At 34.1% G+C, this 19,162-nt stretch overlaps 1 protein-coding gene and 1 long non-coding RNA gene across 3 annotated transcripts; both read left to right on the top strand.

Annotated features, from left to right (window-relative positions):
• The first annotated feature begins 2,654 nt into the window (after positions 1-2,654).
• On the top strand, positions 2,655-4,724 carry LOC105794066 (uncharacterized). 2 transcript variants are annotated; one of them, XR_001133733.2, is made up of 3 exons: positions 2,853-3,013; positions 3,339-3,684; positions 4,488-4,724. It is a non-coding gene; the product is annotated as an uncharacterized LOC105794066 (long non-coding RNA). The 2 variants fall into 2 exon arrangements; XR_001133732.2 differs by having other exon boundaries at positions 2,655-3,013; positions 3,339-4,724.
• A 1,367-nt stretch (positions 4,725-6,091) lies between these two features.
• On the top strand, positions 6,092-8,042 carry LOC105794063 (60S ribosomal protein L13a-4). Its single transcript, XM_012623056.2, has 4 exons — positions 6,092-6,434; positions 7,185-7,301; positions 7,411-7,498; positions 7,614-8,042. The coding sequence occupies exons 1-4, from the start codon at positions 6,163-6,165 to the stop codon at positions 7,755-7,757; spliced, it is 621 nt and encodes a 206-aa protein (XP_012478510.1). The 5' UTR covers positions 6,092-6,162; the 3' UTR covers positions 7,758-8,042.
• The last annotated feature ends 11,120 nt before the right edge of the window (positions 8,043-19,162 follow it).

The raw sequence follows: 19,162 nt of genomic DNA, 5'->3' as shown, positions 1-19,162 counted from the left end.
AAGCTGTGCGCATCCAATAAATCTACCCTCTCCTGCTCTCCGGCATGCATTCAGCGACCTGAAAGTTTCTGCTAAAATTACCGGGACTGGTGAAACTCTCTTATCAAGCCGATCAAATAAGTCAGTAACTGCCTCGTCCACATGTCCCAAAGTCTTAGGGAACACAACCAAACCATATATACTTAAAGCAAGGACATCTACCATCTTCCTCACATCTGGGTGCGCTAAAATGAGGTCCTTCAAAGTTTTCCAAGGAATGCACCTGCTATCCCCCTTTTGCTTGATCCGAGCTGTAACCCACTGCTCACTCATCCCCGTTATATTCATCAGCTTCCTCAAGAATGTTGGTACATTTACTGCTTTCAAACCTTCCCAAACATGAAGTAACTATAGGCCGGATTCCAAAACTGGGCAAGAGCTCGAAACAGACGCTTGTCTACCTTCACATCAAGTAAATAAGGCAAATCCCCATAATTTGTGTAGAATAACTGTCTAACCTCATTATTCCACTAATCCCAAATCTCTTTCAATTCCTGCAAGTTGTTCTGGGCTACGCTAACATGGGTGAAGTCCCATAATTTTGATACATATCCCTCGGCCAAACTATTACCTTTTTGGCGCTGTGTCATCTCAGCCCAAGTTCGGACAGTCGCATTATCCTCCACTCTATCAAGAAACCCATCTCCCATAATAAAACTTTCTATCTAGCAACCGAAAATGAACCAACGCCTTTTATAATGAAATTCCATGTAATTGTAATGCCATGCAATCAGAATAAAACATAAAAAGTCAGTATCAGATATAAAAACAAATCGAAAGCAATAAAATACCTACTCAGGTGACTACTAGAGTTTGGTATAGTTCTACCTAGGGCAAGTTCTTAAAGTTCACTATATGAGGTTTTGGCTTCTAAGCAAAGGTACCCGAACCAGCAAATTCCTCGATCCTCACCTATTATAGGCTCATATGGACCGAGTTCGGTTCAGGGGAATACATTTCCCTATGGCTACACGGAGATGAAAATCTCACGAAGACATAGGTACGGATGTATCCCGAAAGCTATCCACTACCCTGCACGGAGGTGAAAACCTCACGAAGGACTAGCTTCTTACTCCCACTTAGAGGGGTAAAATTGACCATGAAATGAAAAAATGCAAATAAACCAATGGACTTAAACCAACCAAACAAGCATCTGACAATTAAAACTAATGAATGCAAAGAGAAAATCAGGTTTTAAAATAACTTTAATTTTCGACAAAAAAGACAAAAGATAACCAATTCATAGCTCGACTCTCTAATAGTCCCCAGCGGAGTCACCAAGCTGTCGAAACCATTTTTTTGAAAACAAAAATAAGTTATAGATTTTAAAAATAAAAATTGGAGTCGCCACCAATCCTTTATTAAGGTGTGACCGGCTCACCATAAAAACGATTTTGGTCTGCGAAATTTGAGAAAACAGGTTCGAGAGTCAGTTACGCATGAGGAAGGGTTAGCACCCTCGTAACGCCCAAAATCAGTACCAAATTGATTGTTTTATGTCTTGGTGTTGAAAATTTAGAAAGATTTTAAGAGAAAACTTTTTAACATGTGAATGAATTAAAATAATACAAGCCTTCTTATTTCAGAGAAATAAAATATCACACCTAGTGAGTTAGGGCACAATATTTTTAGATCTTTAAAATTAGTTTGTCTTTTGATTTTAAAACTCACACGGTTAAATCTAAGAAGGAGATTCGGTTATTTAGATCAAATGAAGAAAATCGAAACCCAGTAAGTTAGAGCACAATTTCTCAAAATTCTAAATATCGAATAGTGCCTTTTGTTTTAAAAAATCTTATTTTGAGAAGTCAAAATATCAGGACCAGTAAGTTAGGACCCGGCATTTTTAGATTCCTGAGAACAAGCTTTTATTTGAAATTTGTGTGAACTTATCGCAAAATAAATACTCGGCTTTCTAAATTCTTCGAAAAATAATCGCGATCCAGTAAGTTAGAACACGATCTTTCTCGAGAATCATGAATGCCAAATATTTTGACAATTTATAAAATATGATGATTTTTAATGCTTTGACAAAGCCAAAATATATTTTTCTTTAAAAGTATGACAAAATGTTAATGCATAACATGAAATCATTACTTTAATTTAAATTATACATGTATATGAAGGTTATGAAAATAAAGTGTAAAATATGTATAGGTATAAAAAAATAAGTAAAATATATTAATAAATTATGAAAAATGCGTATATATATATATATGCAAGAAAAAGGCGGAAAATATATTTAGTAATTTTGAATAGTGTATGTATATACATATATTAAAAAATATATATATATTTTAATTAAAAAATATGAAAAGTGATATAAAATCATAAAATATAAGTATATGTGTGTATGCATATAAAACTAAGAAAAATAAAGTAATAATAAGATATATAATACATGTATATATATTTTAAAACCATTTAAAATATGTACATATATATTAACATACATATGCGTATATATATATATAGGTATAATAATATTAATACTTAATAATAATAATAACAAACAATAAGACAGTAATAATAACAATCTAACAGTATTAATAAAAAAAAACTTTAAATGACAAATGAAGGATTAATTTGGAAATAAACAGAATTTAAAGGTTGAATTCAAAAATAGAAAACGAGAAAAGGATTAAATTAAAACGCGCGCAACAGGAGGAGGACCGAAAAAGAAATTTACCCAAACCTCCTAAAACGCCGCATTTAAAAGGGGTTAAAATAATAAAATTGGAAACCAATGGGGCAAATTCAAAAAATTTTAGAAACAAATTAAAGCAATACAACAAATCAAGAGGGTCAAAAGCACAAATATCCCATTGGGATAAAACATGCGGGCTGTAAGAAGAAGGAAAGAAAAGCTGCTCCATTTTCCCCCTTTGCTCCTCACATTGGCATTCTTCCCTGCTTTTTCCAACTCCGATTCAAACCAAGCTCAGCGAGAGCATCAACGACATGCCGCCATCGGGTAAGTGCCTCTTCCCTTCCTCTTTGCCTCTGTTTCGCATACCCAGAAAAACGAAAAAAAAAACAAAGAAGTAACAAAGAAAATAATAAAAAGAGAAGAAGATCACCTTAAAAAAAATGTTCTCTTAATTCTTTCTTTCAATAGTGTTTGGATCTCTGATTTTTTTGTATTTTTTAATAATCTTTTCTGATACAAATATTTGTAAACCCCTTACCAAAAATCAATTGGATTTCTTATCCCCCAAAACTTTACAACTTTTTTGTCTCCCTCTATTACTATCGTTGCCATACACTATTTGTTTGCTATTTCAATCCGTTTTTTGCAGGTGTCGAGGTCGTGGAAGAGGCGTATGACGTGTGCGAAAGCTGCTGAACTTGGGGGCAATTGCTGCGGCACTGAGGAAAGGAAAAAAAACTGCTGCTAGGGTTTCTGTTACCTTTGGCCAATTGTGCCTTGTAATTGGGTTAGAATTGACCCAAGTTTATTGGGTTTGGTTATATATAATTTGGGCTCGGGCAACAATTGGGTATTACAGGCGTGTTCAATTAAAAAAAGCTAGTTGGATTCCGTCAAAGGAGATAGTGATCGGATTTAAATGACCCACACGATTGAGGCCGTTAATTTGAGTTAGGCTTTTCAGATCACAAGGCTGTCGAAGTATTAAATTATAGGTACGTGCCACGTGGTTGGAAATTCCACAAGGGTCGATTTATAGGTGATATCGGGATCGGCTACGAAAGGTAGAGTTGGCGATTTAGGGGATCCTCGATTACTATAACTAGCTTATCGCTTGGAAGGGAAAATCTGTTTCAATGATCGATTGAAAATTGGAGTACACCGAGGCTAAGACTAAGCTTTAAAAATATTTTATTTACCAATTTATTTTATTTCTCTTAATTTATTTTGCAATCACATTTTTGCTTTATTTTATATACATATATTTTTATCTTCTTTTAATATTATTATCTCTATTAACTAAACCCCCTTTTTATTTTCCAACATTGCAACATGTATAGGTCATGGGCACGACTGTTACCACGACATGAATTCTGGTCACAAGAAAGGCAAAATTAGATAACCAGTCCCTGTAGATTCGACCCTATTGCTCTATATTCAATTTACTATATTTTTGTCGTAGGAATTTATATTTGGTGGTTTCGACGCCCATAAGAAAGTATATGGTCTGTTAAGTCAAGAGTTCTTTGTGAAAGTAGAGAAAAAATGTATTTTCCCAATATTAGAGTTCGTCTGGGGATACTATCCTTCAAGGATAGGTATCCGCCACAAATCTATGTTGAAAAGTACACCCATATGTACCTACGTATAGAGTGTCAACTTAGTAAATTGTGTGTATGTTTATATTTATGTTGTATTATCCCTACTTTTGTAATTTGTCTGGAAGGGGTTAAACTCTTTTAATTCTGGAGCTCACTAAGTTCTTTCGAACTTACTCCGTTTCTTTCCCTTTTTCTAGGTGGTACTTCGTCGTAAAGCTTGTAGAAGGGATTCAGTCAGAAGGAGCGACCTCTACTGTGAGCTTCGTCGATGTTTGTTTTGTAACTTGCATATATTTTAGGGGTGGCGTGTATTGCTGTTTTGTAAGCAAGATCTGTAATAAAATACTTCTTTATAAGCCTCTGTTTTAAAAGTATGTTACCCTTGAGGGATTGGCTAAGCTTTGATGAAGTTCGTATATGAGGTATTTTCTAAATGTTTGTGCCAAACTGATTTAAACGAGGCCTATCGCTAGTGTTGCCTTTGGGATTTTGTGAAAGAAACTAACTCTCCTGGTATTTATGAAAGTCTGTTAGTTTTAATTTAAGGCTTCCGCCGAAAGTTCATTATTAAAAATGTTTATATTATATATTTTATACCTGTTTTGGTTGTTTTAATATTTGAAAATTTTGGGTTAACGCCCCAGCTTGGTTAAAATACGTCAAAAGAAAAATAAGAGTTCAACTGAGTACAAGTCGTCTTCTTTCTGTGCAACGCCTCAGCTTGTTGTTGTGAGATGAGGTGTTGCACGGACTTTGATCGGTGTTGACTGGTCAATTTTTGTTTTTTCTTTAATCTTTAAAATATTTTTTGATCTTTTATATTTTTAATTTTTTGTAATTTTCTAAAATTTTGTCATTTTTTGTATTTTTTTGAAAATTTAATCATTTTTATTTTTTATAAGTTTTATATATTTCTTATATTTTTTTCTAAAATTTGTTTTTTAATTTTTTATTTTTACAAATTTTAGAATAATTAAAGAGGAAAGCATGTCTTGTTTCATTGGCCTCGTGTCATCCTAATTTGGCAATGCCGTTCAATTATTCAAAATTTAACTGTGCTAACCATGGAGACCAATTTATATAACATATGCCAATTATAGAGATTAATGTGATAAAAAAAGAGTCTAAGGGCCAACTTCAGAAAAGTTGCCAAGCAGAGACCAATCTACATACTAAGCCTTTTGAGTTATTACATTTTGATTACTCATCCGTTAACTGCATAAAGGGATAGTGTGACACATTAATTTAAAAGGTTAATAACTAATTTAGCCTAAACTATATCTAAACTATATTTTTTATACTTTTAACATTTTCTTTAAAAAAAAAAATTATTGTTTGCAACCCCAGGGAGGAAATAGTATATTTACGCTTCTTTATATAGAGGAGTTACTTTAACAATTAACTGAAATAAAATCTTTATAAATCTTTAATAAATTTTATTATTTTGAAAATATTTATAACAATTTTATATTTTTAAAATTTTTAAAATTATTGTTAAGAAAAATGATAAAAGTATAAAAATAACATTTTAACTATAGTTCAGGATCAAATTAATTATTAACCATTCGAATTAATGTGCCACATCATCTTCTTAATAGAAGTTATCAAAGAAGTGAAACGTAATTTTAAATAAAATTCAGGGACTATTGATGTAGTTAACCTTTTAATTTTCCAAAATAAAAATTTGCCCCGATTCATAAAAAGCCTACGACTAAAAGTCTAAAACCAGAAATCAATATTGACCCAAAAAGCCCAAAATCAACAACAACGAGAACAAAAAACCCAATTATAAATGTAACTGACAAAACCCTAATTCTCCCCTTCATTTCCCTAGAAAGAAAAAAAACACAGCAACAGCAGCTGCGGAAAAAGATGGTTTCGGGGTCAGGGATCTGCGCCAAAAGGGTGGTGGTAGATGCAAGGCATCACATGTTGGGAAGGTTAGCGTCGATATTGGCTAAGGAATTGTTGAATGGGCAAAAAGTTGTGGTTGTAAGATGCGAAGAAATTAGCATGTCGGGTGGATTGGTGAGGCAGAAAATGAAGTACATGAGGTTCTTGAGGAAGCGTATGAACACTAAACCTTCTCATGGTCCTATCCATTTTCGTGCTCCTGCTAAGATCCTATGGCGTACCATTCGTGGGTATGTTTTTTTTTCTCTTTTTTTTTGTAAAAGCTTTTTTTATGGGATTTTAAAAGTTTTCTTTTGTTGTGAAAGGAAAGGAAGTCAAATTTGGGGGGGTTTTGATGCATTGTAATTAGGGGAAAGTTTTATTATGAATATTTAGTTTATACCTCACAATTTGTGTATTTTACTGCATTTTGGCCGTGTTTAAATTATTTTATATTGATAATATTAATTATATGTCAACTAAGCCTGTAGTTTAACAAGCTTACCCTCTTCTTATAAAAGAAAAAAATCAAAATATATAGAAGATTTTGACTTGATTATTGTTGTGTCTGTATTATTTGTGTAATGTAATTGGGAAGTTTTATTGTAAGTAATTGGATCGATTAAAATGTTTTATATAAATTTTGATATATCTGTTCTTGTAATTATGTGTTTGTTATTTTATTCGTTTTGTATTTGTGTAATAATTATGTAATCGTGTATTATCCAATTTTTTGGTCTAATTCGGATGATTTTAGCCTCTTTTGAGGCGTTTTTATTGGGAAATAGTTTGTAGTGGAGTTTTAGTTTGTTTATTTTAAGTTGTATAAATTTTATTTCAAATTTCAATTAGTTTGGTTTATTAAATTATACCAATATGTAACTGAATTAATAGAATAAATCGATTTTCATAATTGATTAATTTCAAAACTGAATCAACTGAACTGCAATGGATCAAATTTGTTATGATTGTTTATTGCTGAATTATGCTTTGTGTTGCAGAATGATTCCTCATAAGACTAAGCGCGGAGCAGCAGCACTTGCTCGTTTGAAGGCTTACGAAGGGATTCCAGCTCCGTATGATAAGATAAAGAGGATGGTTATTCCCGATGCTCTCAAGTGAGTTTTACAGGGCTGTTTTCTTTCCCGGAATGTAGAATTCGATTCCCTTGCTTCAATGATTAGTTACATTGGATGTTTTTAATTGTTTCATTGGGTTTCAAATTAGGGTTTTGAGGCTTCAGAAAGGACACAAGTATTGTTTGTTAGGCAAGCTCTCGTCAGAGGTCGGATGGAACCACTATGACACTATCAAGGTGAAAACCGATTATCCTACTCGGATATTTTAAATATGGAATTGTTTGTTACATATCCAATATTTATAGTTTATAACATTATTGAACTTTATGCTTTTATTCTTGTTCCCTCCAGGAGCTTGAAAGGAAGAGGAAGGAAAGAGCTCAAGTGGCATACGAGAGAAGGAAGCAACTCACTAAGCTCAGGGTTAAAGCCGAGAAGGTGGCCGAGGAGAAGCTTGGCACGCAGTTGGAAGTTATTTCTCCAATCAAGTATTGATTCATCTGGGTTTAAGTTTAATGCATCTTTCTGAGTAGCTCATAATTTTATTGTTCTTTTGAAGTAGATGTTAATGCTTACATGCGTTTGGAGGAGACCTTTTTTTTTTTTCCTTTGAAAAACATGTCCTTTTACTGCAAAAACACCACTCAGATTTTGGTATCTGATTAGAACAGTATTTTCAGACATAAGTTTTGGTTGCTTGAGTTGTCAGTGTTACACTTGTTCTGGATTATATGGTTATCTAAATATATGACTAAAAATTAAGTCTGTTTAGAAAACATATATTCGACGTACGTTTTCGATTTCGGATATAAGTTGCAGTTTATTTCTTCCCTGCAAATGCTAATCAAATAGAAAAGCATTTTCTTTTCTACTACTAACCTTAATTAATTGGGTAAACTATTAAAATAGTCTTAGATTACATTTAATAACATGTTTGAAATGTTATGATGAGCTGTTAATTGTCATTAGTGGTGAAACAGTAAGATGATGTGGCATGTTAAATCGCTGAAAATTTTAAGTTAAATTATACAATTGATATCTATATTTTTCATTTTGAGTAATTAATTTTATGTTTTTTAACCTTTTTTATTTTCATTCTCTTCTGCATCTGGTATTCTCTCTTCTTCATTTCTCTTAACATAGTTTTTTTTATGTTTTTTTGTTAAAACTAGTCCATATAGTTTTTTTGAACAATTTAATTTTTTATTTATATAATATCTATATAAACACTTGATGATAGCGAGTTTTAACATCATTTTCTTCTTCATTGTTGTTCTTCCATCGATATTAATGTCCACCCTCACTGTAAGACTGTTACGAAAGCACCCATTACAATCATTTGCGAACTTCAAAATCAAAACAAATTGACAAAGAGAAATCGTTCTGCATAAATTAAAAAAAGAAAATATAAAAAGCAAACTATACGACAATAACGGAACTGACAGAAACAATAGCGGAAAACGAAAAAAGGATGGATCGAAGAAATGTGAATGACACATTTGTTAAAATGTGAATGATGTTAAAACTCATTGTCATTAAGCGTTTATATAGATATCATTTAAATAAAAGAAAAATTAAAATTTTAAAAATAAAAGTAATAAGGACTAATTTTAACAAATGGAAAATATAAAAAATTATGTTAAGAGAAATGGAGAAGAGAGGAAAATAAAAGGAGAAAGAGAAGCTAAAAACAATGAAAATAAAGAAGAAAAAAGAACATTAAAAGAACATAAAAGAAAAATAAATTAAATTGCTCAACACAAAAAAAATATAGGGATTAATTGTATAATTTAGCTTAAAATTTTCGTTTGAAATGATGATTTTACGTGTCATGTTAGTTTACTATTAGACCGTTAACATTAATTAAATGTTTAGTGACTAAAATGTTACAACACAATAACGTGACAAACATAAAATTTCAAACATAAATTATTAAAATGTAACTTAAAAATGACTATTTTAGTAGATTATCTAATTAATTTGATATTTTAGATTTTTAGGTTTGGATGATTCGATTTTAATAATTGCGTTTCAGTTTAAGACTTAATTAAATTTAAACAAATTATTCGGAATGAATCAGATATAATTAGAGATGGGTACTGATGGATTCGTCGCTCAAGAAGACAAATTTGTAGCATATTGTTAAGATGTTTAATTTGGTTTAGAATATGATGCTTTTGATTGACTTCGCTTTATAGCTGATTGAATTTATTAAAATAATCAAAATAAAAATTATTATAAGAGAGATGATTATGAGTGAATAAAATTTGATTCGATTTAAAAATTTTGATAAAAATTTAAATTTTGAATTAAATAGTTCGAGTTATTCAAATAAACTCGAATAAAAAAATCAAAATTTCGCTTAACTCAATTTAAATTACACAATTCGAGTTATCCGAAAATTTGAATAAGAAAAGGCAAAACTACGTCGTTTTGATAAATGTTTACGTTTTCTAAAATTAAAATAAAAATTATTAAGCTAAAAGGTAAAATTACGTTGATTTGATAAATATTTACGCATTAAGTTAAAAGGTAAATCCATTATATTGTTTATATAGTTAAATAATATTATACCTCGTCTACTAGTTAAATAATCGGTCCCTATAAACGCAAAATTCAGTATAAATAATAATATCCGTTAACTCGACTCGACTCAAAAGTTTTTGACTCGATTCAATTTGATTCGAAAAAATTTCAAATTGAGTTCGGTTGCTAAAATAGGATTTATCAACTCGACTAACTCGAAATTTTTTTATTTGATTTGACTCCACTCAATCGAATACTCACCCCTAAAGGCTATGTATATCATTAAAATTATGTACCTCACCTATTTTAGTATATATTTTCTTTTTTGAAAGGAATTCATTAACCATTGAAATTTATAGACAGTTCCTTTACTCGTTAGGATTAGAATATGGCCGGAAAGGGGATGAGAGTCACTAACGACATGTAAGAAAAAAAAATCTTAAATGGTACATGTTGAAACCGTCTTTTTTGAAGATAAAATTTTAGTTGTCGACTTTAAAAAAAAATAGAGTCGCCACCGATCCTTGATTGAGGTGTAATCGGCTCACCTTAAAAATAATTTTGGTCTGCGAAATTTGAGAAAATAGGTTCGGGAGTCAGTTACGCACGAGGAAAGGTTAGCACCCTCGCAACACCCAAAATTGGTACCAAATTGATTATTCAATGTCTTGTTATCGAAAGTTTGAAAAGATTTTAAAAGAGAACTTTTAACTCGCAAACGAATCAAAATAATAAAATATTCTTATTTTAAAGAAATAAAACATCACACCTAGTAAGTTAGGGCACAATATTTTTAAATCTTCAAAATATCGAATACTGCCTTTTGTTTTTGAAATTATTATTTCGAGATAATAAAATGTCATGACCAGTAAGTTAGAACCCAACATTTTTGAATTCCCGAGAATAAGCTTTATTTGAAATTTGTGAATTTATCGCAAAAGAAATTCTTGGCTTTCTAAATTCATCGAAAAATAATCGCAATCCAGTAAGTTAGAACACGATCTTTCTCGAGAATAATGAATGCCAAATATTTTGGAAATTTATAAAATATGATGATTTTAATGCTTTGACGCAATCCAAAACATATATTTTCTACAAGACATGCTAAAAAGTTAATGTATAACACGAAAGAAATACTTTAATTTAAGTCATGTATATATACATATTTACAAAATATATATATAAGCACATACAATTAAATTTAAAATATGTGTATGCATATATTTAACACATATATATAAGTATACATATGTGAAAAAACATGCAAAGCAAAAGCTTATAAATATCTCTAAAATATGTATGCATATTTTATAAAAATACATCTACATGTACCCATGAAAATTTGAAAGTAAAATGAAAATATAAAAATATGTATATGTATATATATTTACAGCATAAAAGAAATGTATATGTATAGATCTATAAAATAAAAATATATAAAAGTTAAAAAGATAAGAAAAATAAAAAATATAAAAAATAAAAGCGTATGTAAAATATATGCATGCGTTTATAAAGTTTATGAATATATATGGATTATATAAAGAAATATGTATACGTATACTATATAAAAAAGATGCGTGTATATATAGAAGTGATAACAATAATTAAAACAATAATAATAATATTAATAATAACAATAAAAAAATAAAAAATATTGGAAGAACACAATTACGACAATAGCATAAAAAAATAGTTAAAAAAATGGACTAAATTGAACTTAAAAACAAAAAATGGTGTAAATTCGAAATAAGTAAAAAGGAGGACCAGCATGAATGCGCAAGCAATAATAAGGACCAAAAGGGAAATTATTCCCGCCTCCCAAAAACGTTGCGCAGCAATGGGCCAAATTGCAACAAAAATAAAATACGCGGCCCAATTTTAAAAAACAGAAGTAAAACAGGTCTGATTGGAGCGCGTAGCAAAAGGGAGGGACCAATTGCGCAAATTTCCCTTTAGCCAGAAAGCGCGGATCCTCCCCTCCGGGTCGGGTCACCGCGCGGATCTGGCCCCCTTAAACGGTGCCGTTTTACCTATTTTAAGGTTTAAGAAAAAAAGGAAAAAAATTGGGAAATGTTTTGTTTTTCCCTTGAAGCAGAAACTGCTTTTTTTAAGGTTTCTCTAACCCTTGGAGTTGCCGTTCAAGGATTTCTCACGGCCCAATCGTCGTCCCAGCCTCCGATCGCGACGGAGGATAGAACGCGACCACCGGGTAAGTCTCTCTTTTCCCCTTTTATACTACTATTTCACAAAACAAACGAAAAGAAAAAAGAATAAATAAAAATGAAAATAGAATAAATGCGATTAACCTTCAATTTTCTTTGTATTTCAATCTTTTCTCTTTATTTTCCTCCCTTTTACACTGAATCCCCCCGTTACAAAGTGTTTCAAATCGGTTTTTATAACCGGATCTTAGAGAAGAAAATAAAAAAATAACAAAAATCTAATTTTTGTTATATTTCTTGTTATCTCTACTGTTCATGGCTCGTGGTTTTCATGACAGGTATGCGTGTGCGATGACTGCAGCAACGTGGGAAGCGACGTGTTGCGATGGAGGCGCGCGAGCAGCGCGATCTGCGGAGTGCAAGGAGAACTGCTGCTGGGCGTGCGGCTGAAGTCTAGGGAAGCTATTAAGTTTTCTGTTTTTTTATTTTTTTGGGCTAGGTTTAATTTGTTGGGTTTGGGCCTTAAAATATTTTGCGAGCCTGGGCAGAGAAATTGGGTATTACAGCTGCCCCTCTTTGCTTGTTGTCGTGTAACGGGAACAAAGCAAAGACTAAAATGCCCAATTATGCCCGGTCTTACTGAGCCTCGACTTCTTCAATGCTTTTCTTTTTCAAGTAGCCTCATTCCTTCCTACTGCATCTTCAGAGGTATAGGAACTAGTGTTTCAATCTACTCCACTGCAATGTCAGGGAGATAAGATTCGTATGCTGTAGCTTCTCAATTTGCTATCTTTAATCTATTCCACTGGAACTTCAGGGAGATAAGACTTATAGCTTGAATTTGTTCTGCTACAATTTAAAGATAAATCTGATGCGATCTGCTCTACTGCAACTTTCAGAGAGATGAGATCCGTAGTTTTAATCCACTCCATTGCAACTTCAAGGAGATAAGACTTGGTTACTTCTATCTGCTCCACTGCAACTTCAGGGAGATAAGACATGATCTGCTCTCTGCAACTTCAGAGAGATAAGATCTGCTGTATTTGATCTACTTCACGCCAATACATGAAGACACGATCTGTTATCTTTGATCTACCTCATGCCAATACATGAAGACAAGATCTGCTTTCTTCGATCTACTTCGCCACCAGTATGGGAAGACAAGATCTGTTATCTTTGATCTACTTCACGCCAGTACATGAAGACAAGATCTATTTTTTTCGATCTACTACGCCACCAGTATGGGAAGACAAGATCTGGTATCTTTGATCTACTTCACGCCAGTACATGAAGACAAGATCTGTTTTCTTCGATCTACTTCGCCACCAATATGGGAAGACAAGATCTGTTATCTTCGATCTACTTCACGCCAGTACATGAAGACAAGATCTGCTTTTTCCGATCTACTTCATCACCAGTATGGGAAGACAAGATCTGATATCTTTGATCTACTTCACGCCAGTACATGAAGACAAGATCTACTTTCTTCGATCTACTTCGCCACCAGTATGGGAAGACAAGATCTGTTATCTTTGATCTACTTCACGCCAGTACATGAAGACAAGATTTACTTTCTTCGATCTACTTCGCCACCAGTATAGGAAGACAAGATCTGTTATCTTTGATCTACTTCACGCCAGTACATGAAGACAAGATCTGCTTTTTCCGATCTACTTCGCCATCAGTATGGGAAGACAAGATCAGGTATCTTTGATCTACTTCACGCCAGTACATGAAGACAAGATCTGCTTTCTTCGATCTTACTTCGCCACCAGTATGGGAAGACAAGATATGTTATCTTTGATCTACTTCACGCTAGTACATAAAGACAAGATCTGCTTTCTTCGATCTACTTCGCCACCAGTATGGGAAGACAAGATCTGTTATCTTTGATCTACTTCACGTCAGTACATGAAGACAAGATCTACTTTTTCCGATCTACTTCGCCACCAGTATGGGAAGACAAGATCTTCTGCTACTCCATTGTTGCTCAGGGAGATAAGGCTTTATAATTTCACCGATCTGTTCTCTGTGGAACATGACCTGTATAATTCACTTTATGAACCTAATTATGCCTAATGATTAGGATGTCATGAACAGAATGAATCAAATGCTCCTAACCAGACATGTATGAATGACATTTGAATGAATGCAGAATGTCATTTTCGAGAATGATTCCTCCTTGTCACTTAGGTTATCATTACTCAAAGTTTATTTAAAGTTTCATCGCTAATGTGCTATAACGCCTTCTTGCTCGGCTGACGTCTCCAAAGAAACACTTGACCAGATTGCCCCCCACTGTAAACTTCCAAGTTTGATCCACTGGGATGCAAAATTTGTACCATCTTTCTCCCATTGTAACCCAAAAGTAAAAAGATTTGACATTTTCTCAATCCTCTACTATCACAATTCAAGGATATAGAATGTGAAACTCTTTGGTCTCTTACACCATTCCCAGGGTGTTACACCAAATGCTCATGCACAAATGAAGAATTCTTTTCCAAGAACAACTTTTTCTTATTATTCGGTGATCATTGCTTGCTTGTTCATTGAAGCTTTGTCACCAACACGACATCTTTCCATTTTGTTCAATCAATACTTTAGACAAGAAAATTCAAAGGGATAGTCTTAGTTTAGACTCTTCCTTATTAGATTTCCAACCTTTGAACCTGGTGCGTTCTAAATAATAGTCCTACTAGAGGTTCCTATATTATTTAGAAACTTCTAGAGTGATATGCACAACTTCCCTTGTGAAAGTTTTATTAGTCCATTAATCATTATTCTAATGCAACATACTTGCAAAAAGATCATAATAATGGATAAAATAGAGTTGGTTTTGAGCATAACTCGAAATGAATATATAATAAAGATGGATAACAAAGAAACTGATTTAGGAATGCGTATCTTGGAAATGAATGAAGTGTTCCAAGAATAAAAAAATGGTATAAGGATTAGGTGCCCCAGATATCGTAGCTTGAACTTCTCTGTACAAACTTTCTGAAGACCATTCTGAATTTAACATGTGTTTAGGAGATCTATAGTACTTTGTCGATGCCCCAAAATGTCGCCTACCCTTTCCTGTTGATTCAAGTATAGCAAGACCACTGCATGCCCCATTCTGATCAGTATTTGAGCTGCTCTGATAATTGCAAGCGCCATTTTGATCAACATTTGAGCTGCCCTTTTTGGGTTTTCAACTCAAATCCCCTTTGGTCTAAGGTGCCCTTTGCGAGTTTTCACCTTAGCCTCTCCATTTTTACTTTTTCATTTTTCATTTTCATCTTTTCATTTTTTCACATCACTTCTTTTTTCTTTTTTTTTTTGGGACTCAAACTGCCCTTTGCGGGTTTTTACCTTGGTCATCTCCTTCTTTAAGCGGAGTATTTCCTGACTGAACCTGAGTTTACAAGACTTTGCAAGTTTACCATCCATCTCACTCACAATCAAAGCTCATTTGGAAAAGACCTTCTCTATAACATAAAGTTCTTCCCAATTTGGCATCCGTTATATTTTTTGTAGAGTGAGGATCTTCTTCAGCATTAGGTCGCCATCGTGGAATTCTCTGGGACAAACCTTTTGCTATAGGCTCACATCATTCATTTCTTGGTACATTTGACCCTGATGACTAGTTTCTAGCCTTTTTCTTCAACTAGGTTCAGCTAGTCATATTGGGATTGGATCTTCATCCTACTTCAGCTCAGCCAAAACTCGAAGAGAAAGAATTTCAACTTCAATGAAAAACGTGATAAACTGGAAAGAGTGGCATTGCCCCGGTAGAGTTTTCATTGCTCCATTCATGATATTCACCTTGAACATACTGTAAATTTTTGATATCGTGCTGTTGTTCAGATTGCAATGACAGCACTTAAACCGGGCACATCCTGGTATGACCATGCGAAGGCATCTTTGAATGCTTGAAGTAACTCAACAACGTCTTGTTTTACTTTTTTGGTCATGCATGTTCCCTTAAGGTCACAGTCTCTATTGTCTCTCATTTGTTTCTCTTATTGCATTACCATCCTTAACAAGTCAGGAGATAAGCTACAATTTATGGCATCTCCAAAGTCATGAGATCTCTCTAAACACATATCTCACTCAAAAGGAGATTCTGAGTCTGTAGCAACGTCACTCATGTCATTGATATCCAAGGACCTATTGTAGGTGCTAAAGGATATACAAAGAATAATATGAATGAATGGTTTGGCAGAAAAAATCCAAAAGAATGAAAAAATATCATAAAGAATGAAAGAACATTTGCTCAAAGATGATTACAATAATGTATTTCATTAAAATAATAATGTTTAGACGTGAGACTATCTCACAAAGAAATTCTTATTGCTTCTAGGCTGAAAGCAACAAGCGTGTTCTGAACATTATTCTAACAAACTCTAAATACTTCAGGGGTTTCCTCTACAGTCCCATTATTTAGAACACCTCTAAGGCGAATATCTAATAAGGACCCTTTTAATTGTGTCTGCATGTATAACATCGATGTGCAAATTTCTCACCACTTCTTCATACATTGCAGTCCCCCCATCCTCAATCATGACTGGGTAGCAAATTTTCTGCACTAGACGAGTCACCAAACTTGACAATACCCATGTTGATAAGTCTTTCAACTTGCTTCTTGAAGGCAGTGCAATTCTCAATCGAGTGTCCCGTAACCCCAGCATGGTATTCACATTGTGTGTTTGCATCATACCATTCGGGATACGAAGGTTGTAGAGGCTTCACATGAAAAGGGGAAACAACATGTGCATCAAACAAATTTTGATACAGTTCCTTATATGGTACTGGGATTGGCATAAACTGGAACTTCTCAGTCTTCATGCCGGAATCTTGCCTCGATGAATTCTGTTGATTACCAACCACCTTTCTTGGCTGACTCATAGTAACTGATTTAGAGTAACCTGTGTTGTTCACCTTATTTTCTCTTCTCCTTGAGACTGACCTCTTGTTACTCTCCTTTGCATCAATTTTTCCGCTTCTTATGGCATTTTCAATCATATCGCCATTCAAGATTATGTCGGGAAAGCTCTTTGTGGCACTCCCTAACATATGGGTAATGAATGGTGCCTTTAGTGTGTTAATGAACAGCATCGTGGTTTCCTTCTCTAGAAGTGGTGGTTGAACTTGGATGGCAACCTCCCTCCATCTTTGTGCGTACTGCCTAAAACTTTCGTTCTGTCTCTTCTCCATATTTTGAAGGGTGATTCTATCAGGAGCCATGTCTGTTACATGACTATACTGTTTCATGAACGCCTGTGCCAAATCACTCCATGAACCAATCGTGGTATGGCTCAATTGGTTGTACCATTTAGATGTTGCCCCTAAAAGGCTATCCTGGAAACAATGTATCAATAGCTGGTCATTGTTAACGTATCCAGCCATTCACCTGCAGAACATGGTGATATGAGCTTCTGGGCAAGTTGTCCCATTGTACTTCTCAATTCTGGCATTTTAAACTTGTGAGGGAGTACCAAATCTGGAACTAAGCTTAGCTCTTTAGCGTCAATCCCGCGATAGCTTTCTGTGACTTCCATCGCCTTGAATTTCTCCTCTAGCCATTTGTACCTTTCCTCTAATTGCCTTGGTAACTCCTCCTTTAATCTTTCCTTTTCAGCCCCTTCATCGAAGTCAGGAATGACAAAGTTAACAGGGTGGTTTCCGAGATTAGAACCTAATCTAGCTTGAAAATTCGAAGTACCGGCCTGAGACTGCTGAGGTTGATTGTAACAGTAGGTTTGTGCGGATATTCAACTTGAATTCGCACATGTGGAGGAGTAAAGCCTGGAGGATAGAGTGGCTCATCCTTATTACCCTCTTCGACATCAGCCATGAGACCCTTTTCCTTATCACCTCCTCTAGTCAACAGTTTGGTTAGCTTTGCCATCATAGCATTTTGGGATTCCTGTATCTTCTCTGACATATCCTGTTGCATCTTATCCAACCGCTCCTGCATCTGTAGCTGAAGTCGGTCTTGCATCTCCTTCTGATACTGTTCGAGCTTTTCCAATCTCTGATCCATATTTTTAACCCTTGCTCAAGTGCCGTAACGGTGTTTGGTTGGTTGGTTGGTTTCCAGGTTAACTGAACAATGATTTTAATTAATTAGGATCATTTAGAGGTGTTTGATGCATATGATGTAATGTAATGCAAATGCATGAAATGAATGCGAAAAGAGACGATTCATGTTCAATTCTTTACTAGAAAACTTCACTAGAAAACGAATCTCTTTACATAAAGCGAATATATATATACGGCTTCACCCTCGTACTCCAAGTGAAGACATCGACCATTCGGATATTAAGATGCATCTCGCGAATTTGAGCTCCTTTTTGTTTGATCTAGGTTGTAACTCCTTGCTCACTCACGTTCATTAGCCTCTTTAAAAGATTGGGACCTTTGATGACTTTTGAATAATCTTTAACAATTTAAATCCTCAGGTCACGCAGCAAAGTCGTGTACTCCTCTCGTTAGGCTATTACCTTTCGTGTCACATTTTCTTAGATTTTACTCGGCCAACCGTATTATCTTCCACCTTATTAAGAAATCCGTTTTCCATGGCAAGTTCTCTATTAACAACCAAACATGAATCAACATCTCTTTTCTATAATGAAATGCCATGCAGTCAAAATGCCATGCAGTCAAAGTGAAACACAAAAAGTCAGTATCATGTACAAACAATAAAAAAACCTAGTTAAGTGTCTACCAGAGTTCAGTGTAATTCTACCTAAGGTGAGTTCCTAGGGTTCACTATATGAAGTTTGGCTTCTAGAGCAAAGGTACCCGAACCAACAGATTCCTCGATCCTCACCCATTATAGGCTCATGTGGATCGAGTTCAGTTCAGGGGAATACATTTCCCTATGGCTGCACGGAGATGAAAATCTCACGAAGACATAGGTACGGATGTATCCCAGAAGCAGTCCATTACCCTGCACGGAGGTGAAAACCTCACAAAGGACTAGTTTTTCACTCCCACTTAAAGGGGTAAAACTGACCAAGCAATGCAAAATACAAATACAGATCAACCAACTTGATTCAATCATGCAAATGAGTCACGATGAAAATCAATAAAGGCGAAAGGAAATCATGATTTTTTTTAAAAACTTTTGACTTTCGATAAAAAAGACAGCATAATCAATTCATGGCTCGACTCTCAAATGTCCCCAGTAGAGTCGCCAAGCTGTCGAAACCGTCTTTTTTGAAG

Source organism: Gossypium raimondii, chromosome 3, assembly GCF_025698545.1.
Source record: "Gossypium raimondii isolate GPD5lz chromosome 3, ASM2569854v1, whole genome shotgun sequence".
Classification (NCBI taxonomy): Eukaryota; Viridiplantae; Streptophyta; class Magnoliopsida; order Malvales; family Malvaceae; genus Gossypium; species Gossypium raimondii.
The sequence above is the reverse complement of the archived record's forward strand: the minus strand, read 5'-3'. Positions and strand labels throughout refer to the sequence as shown.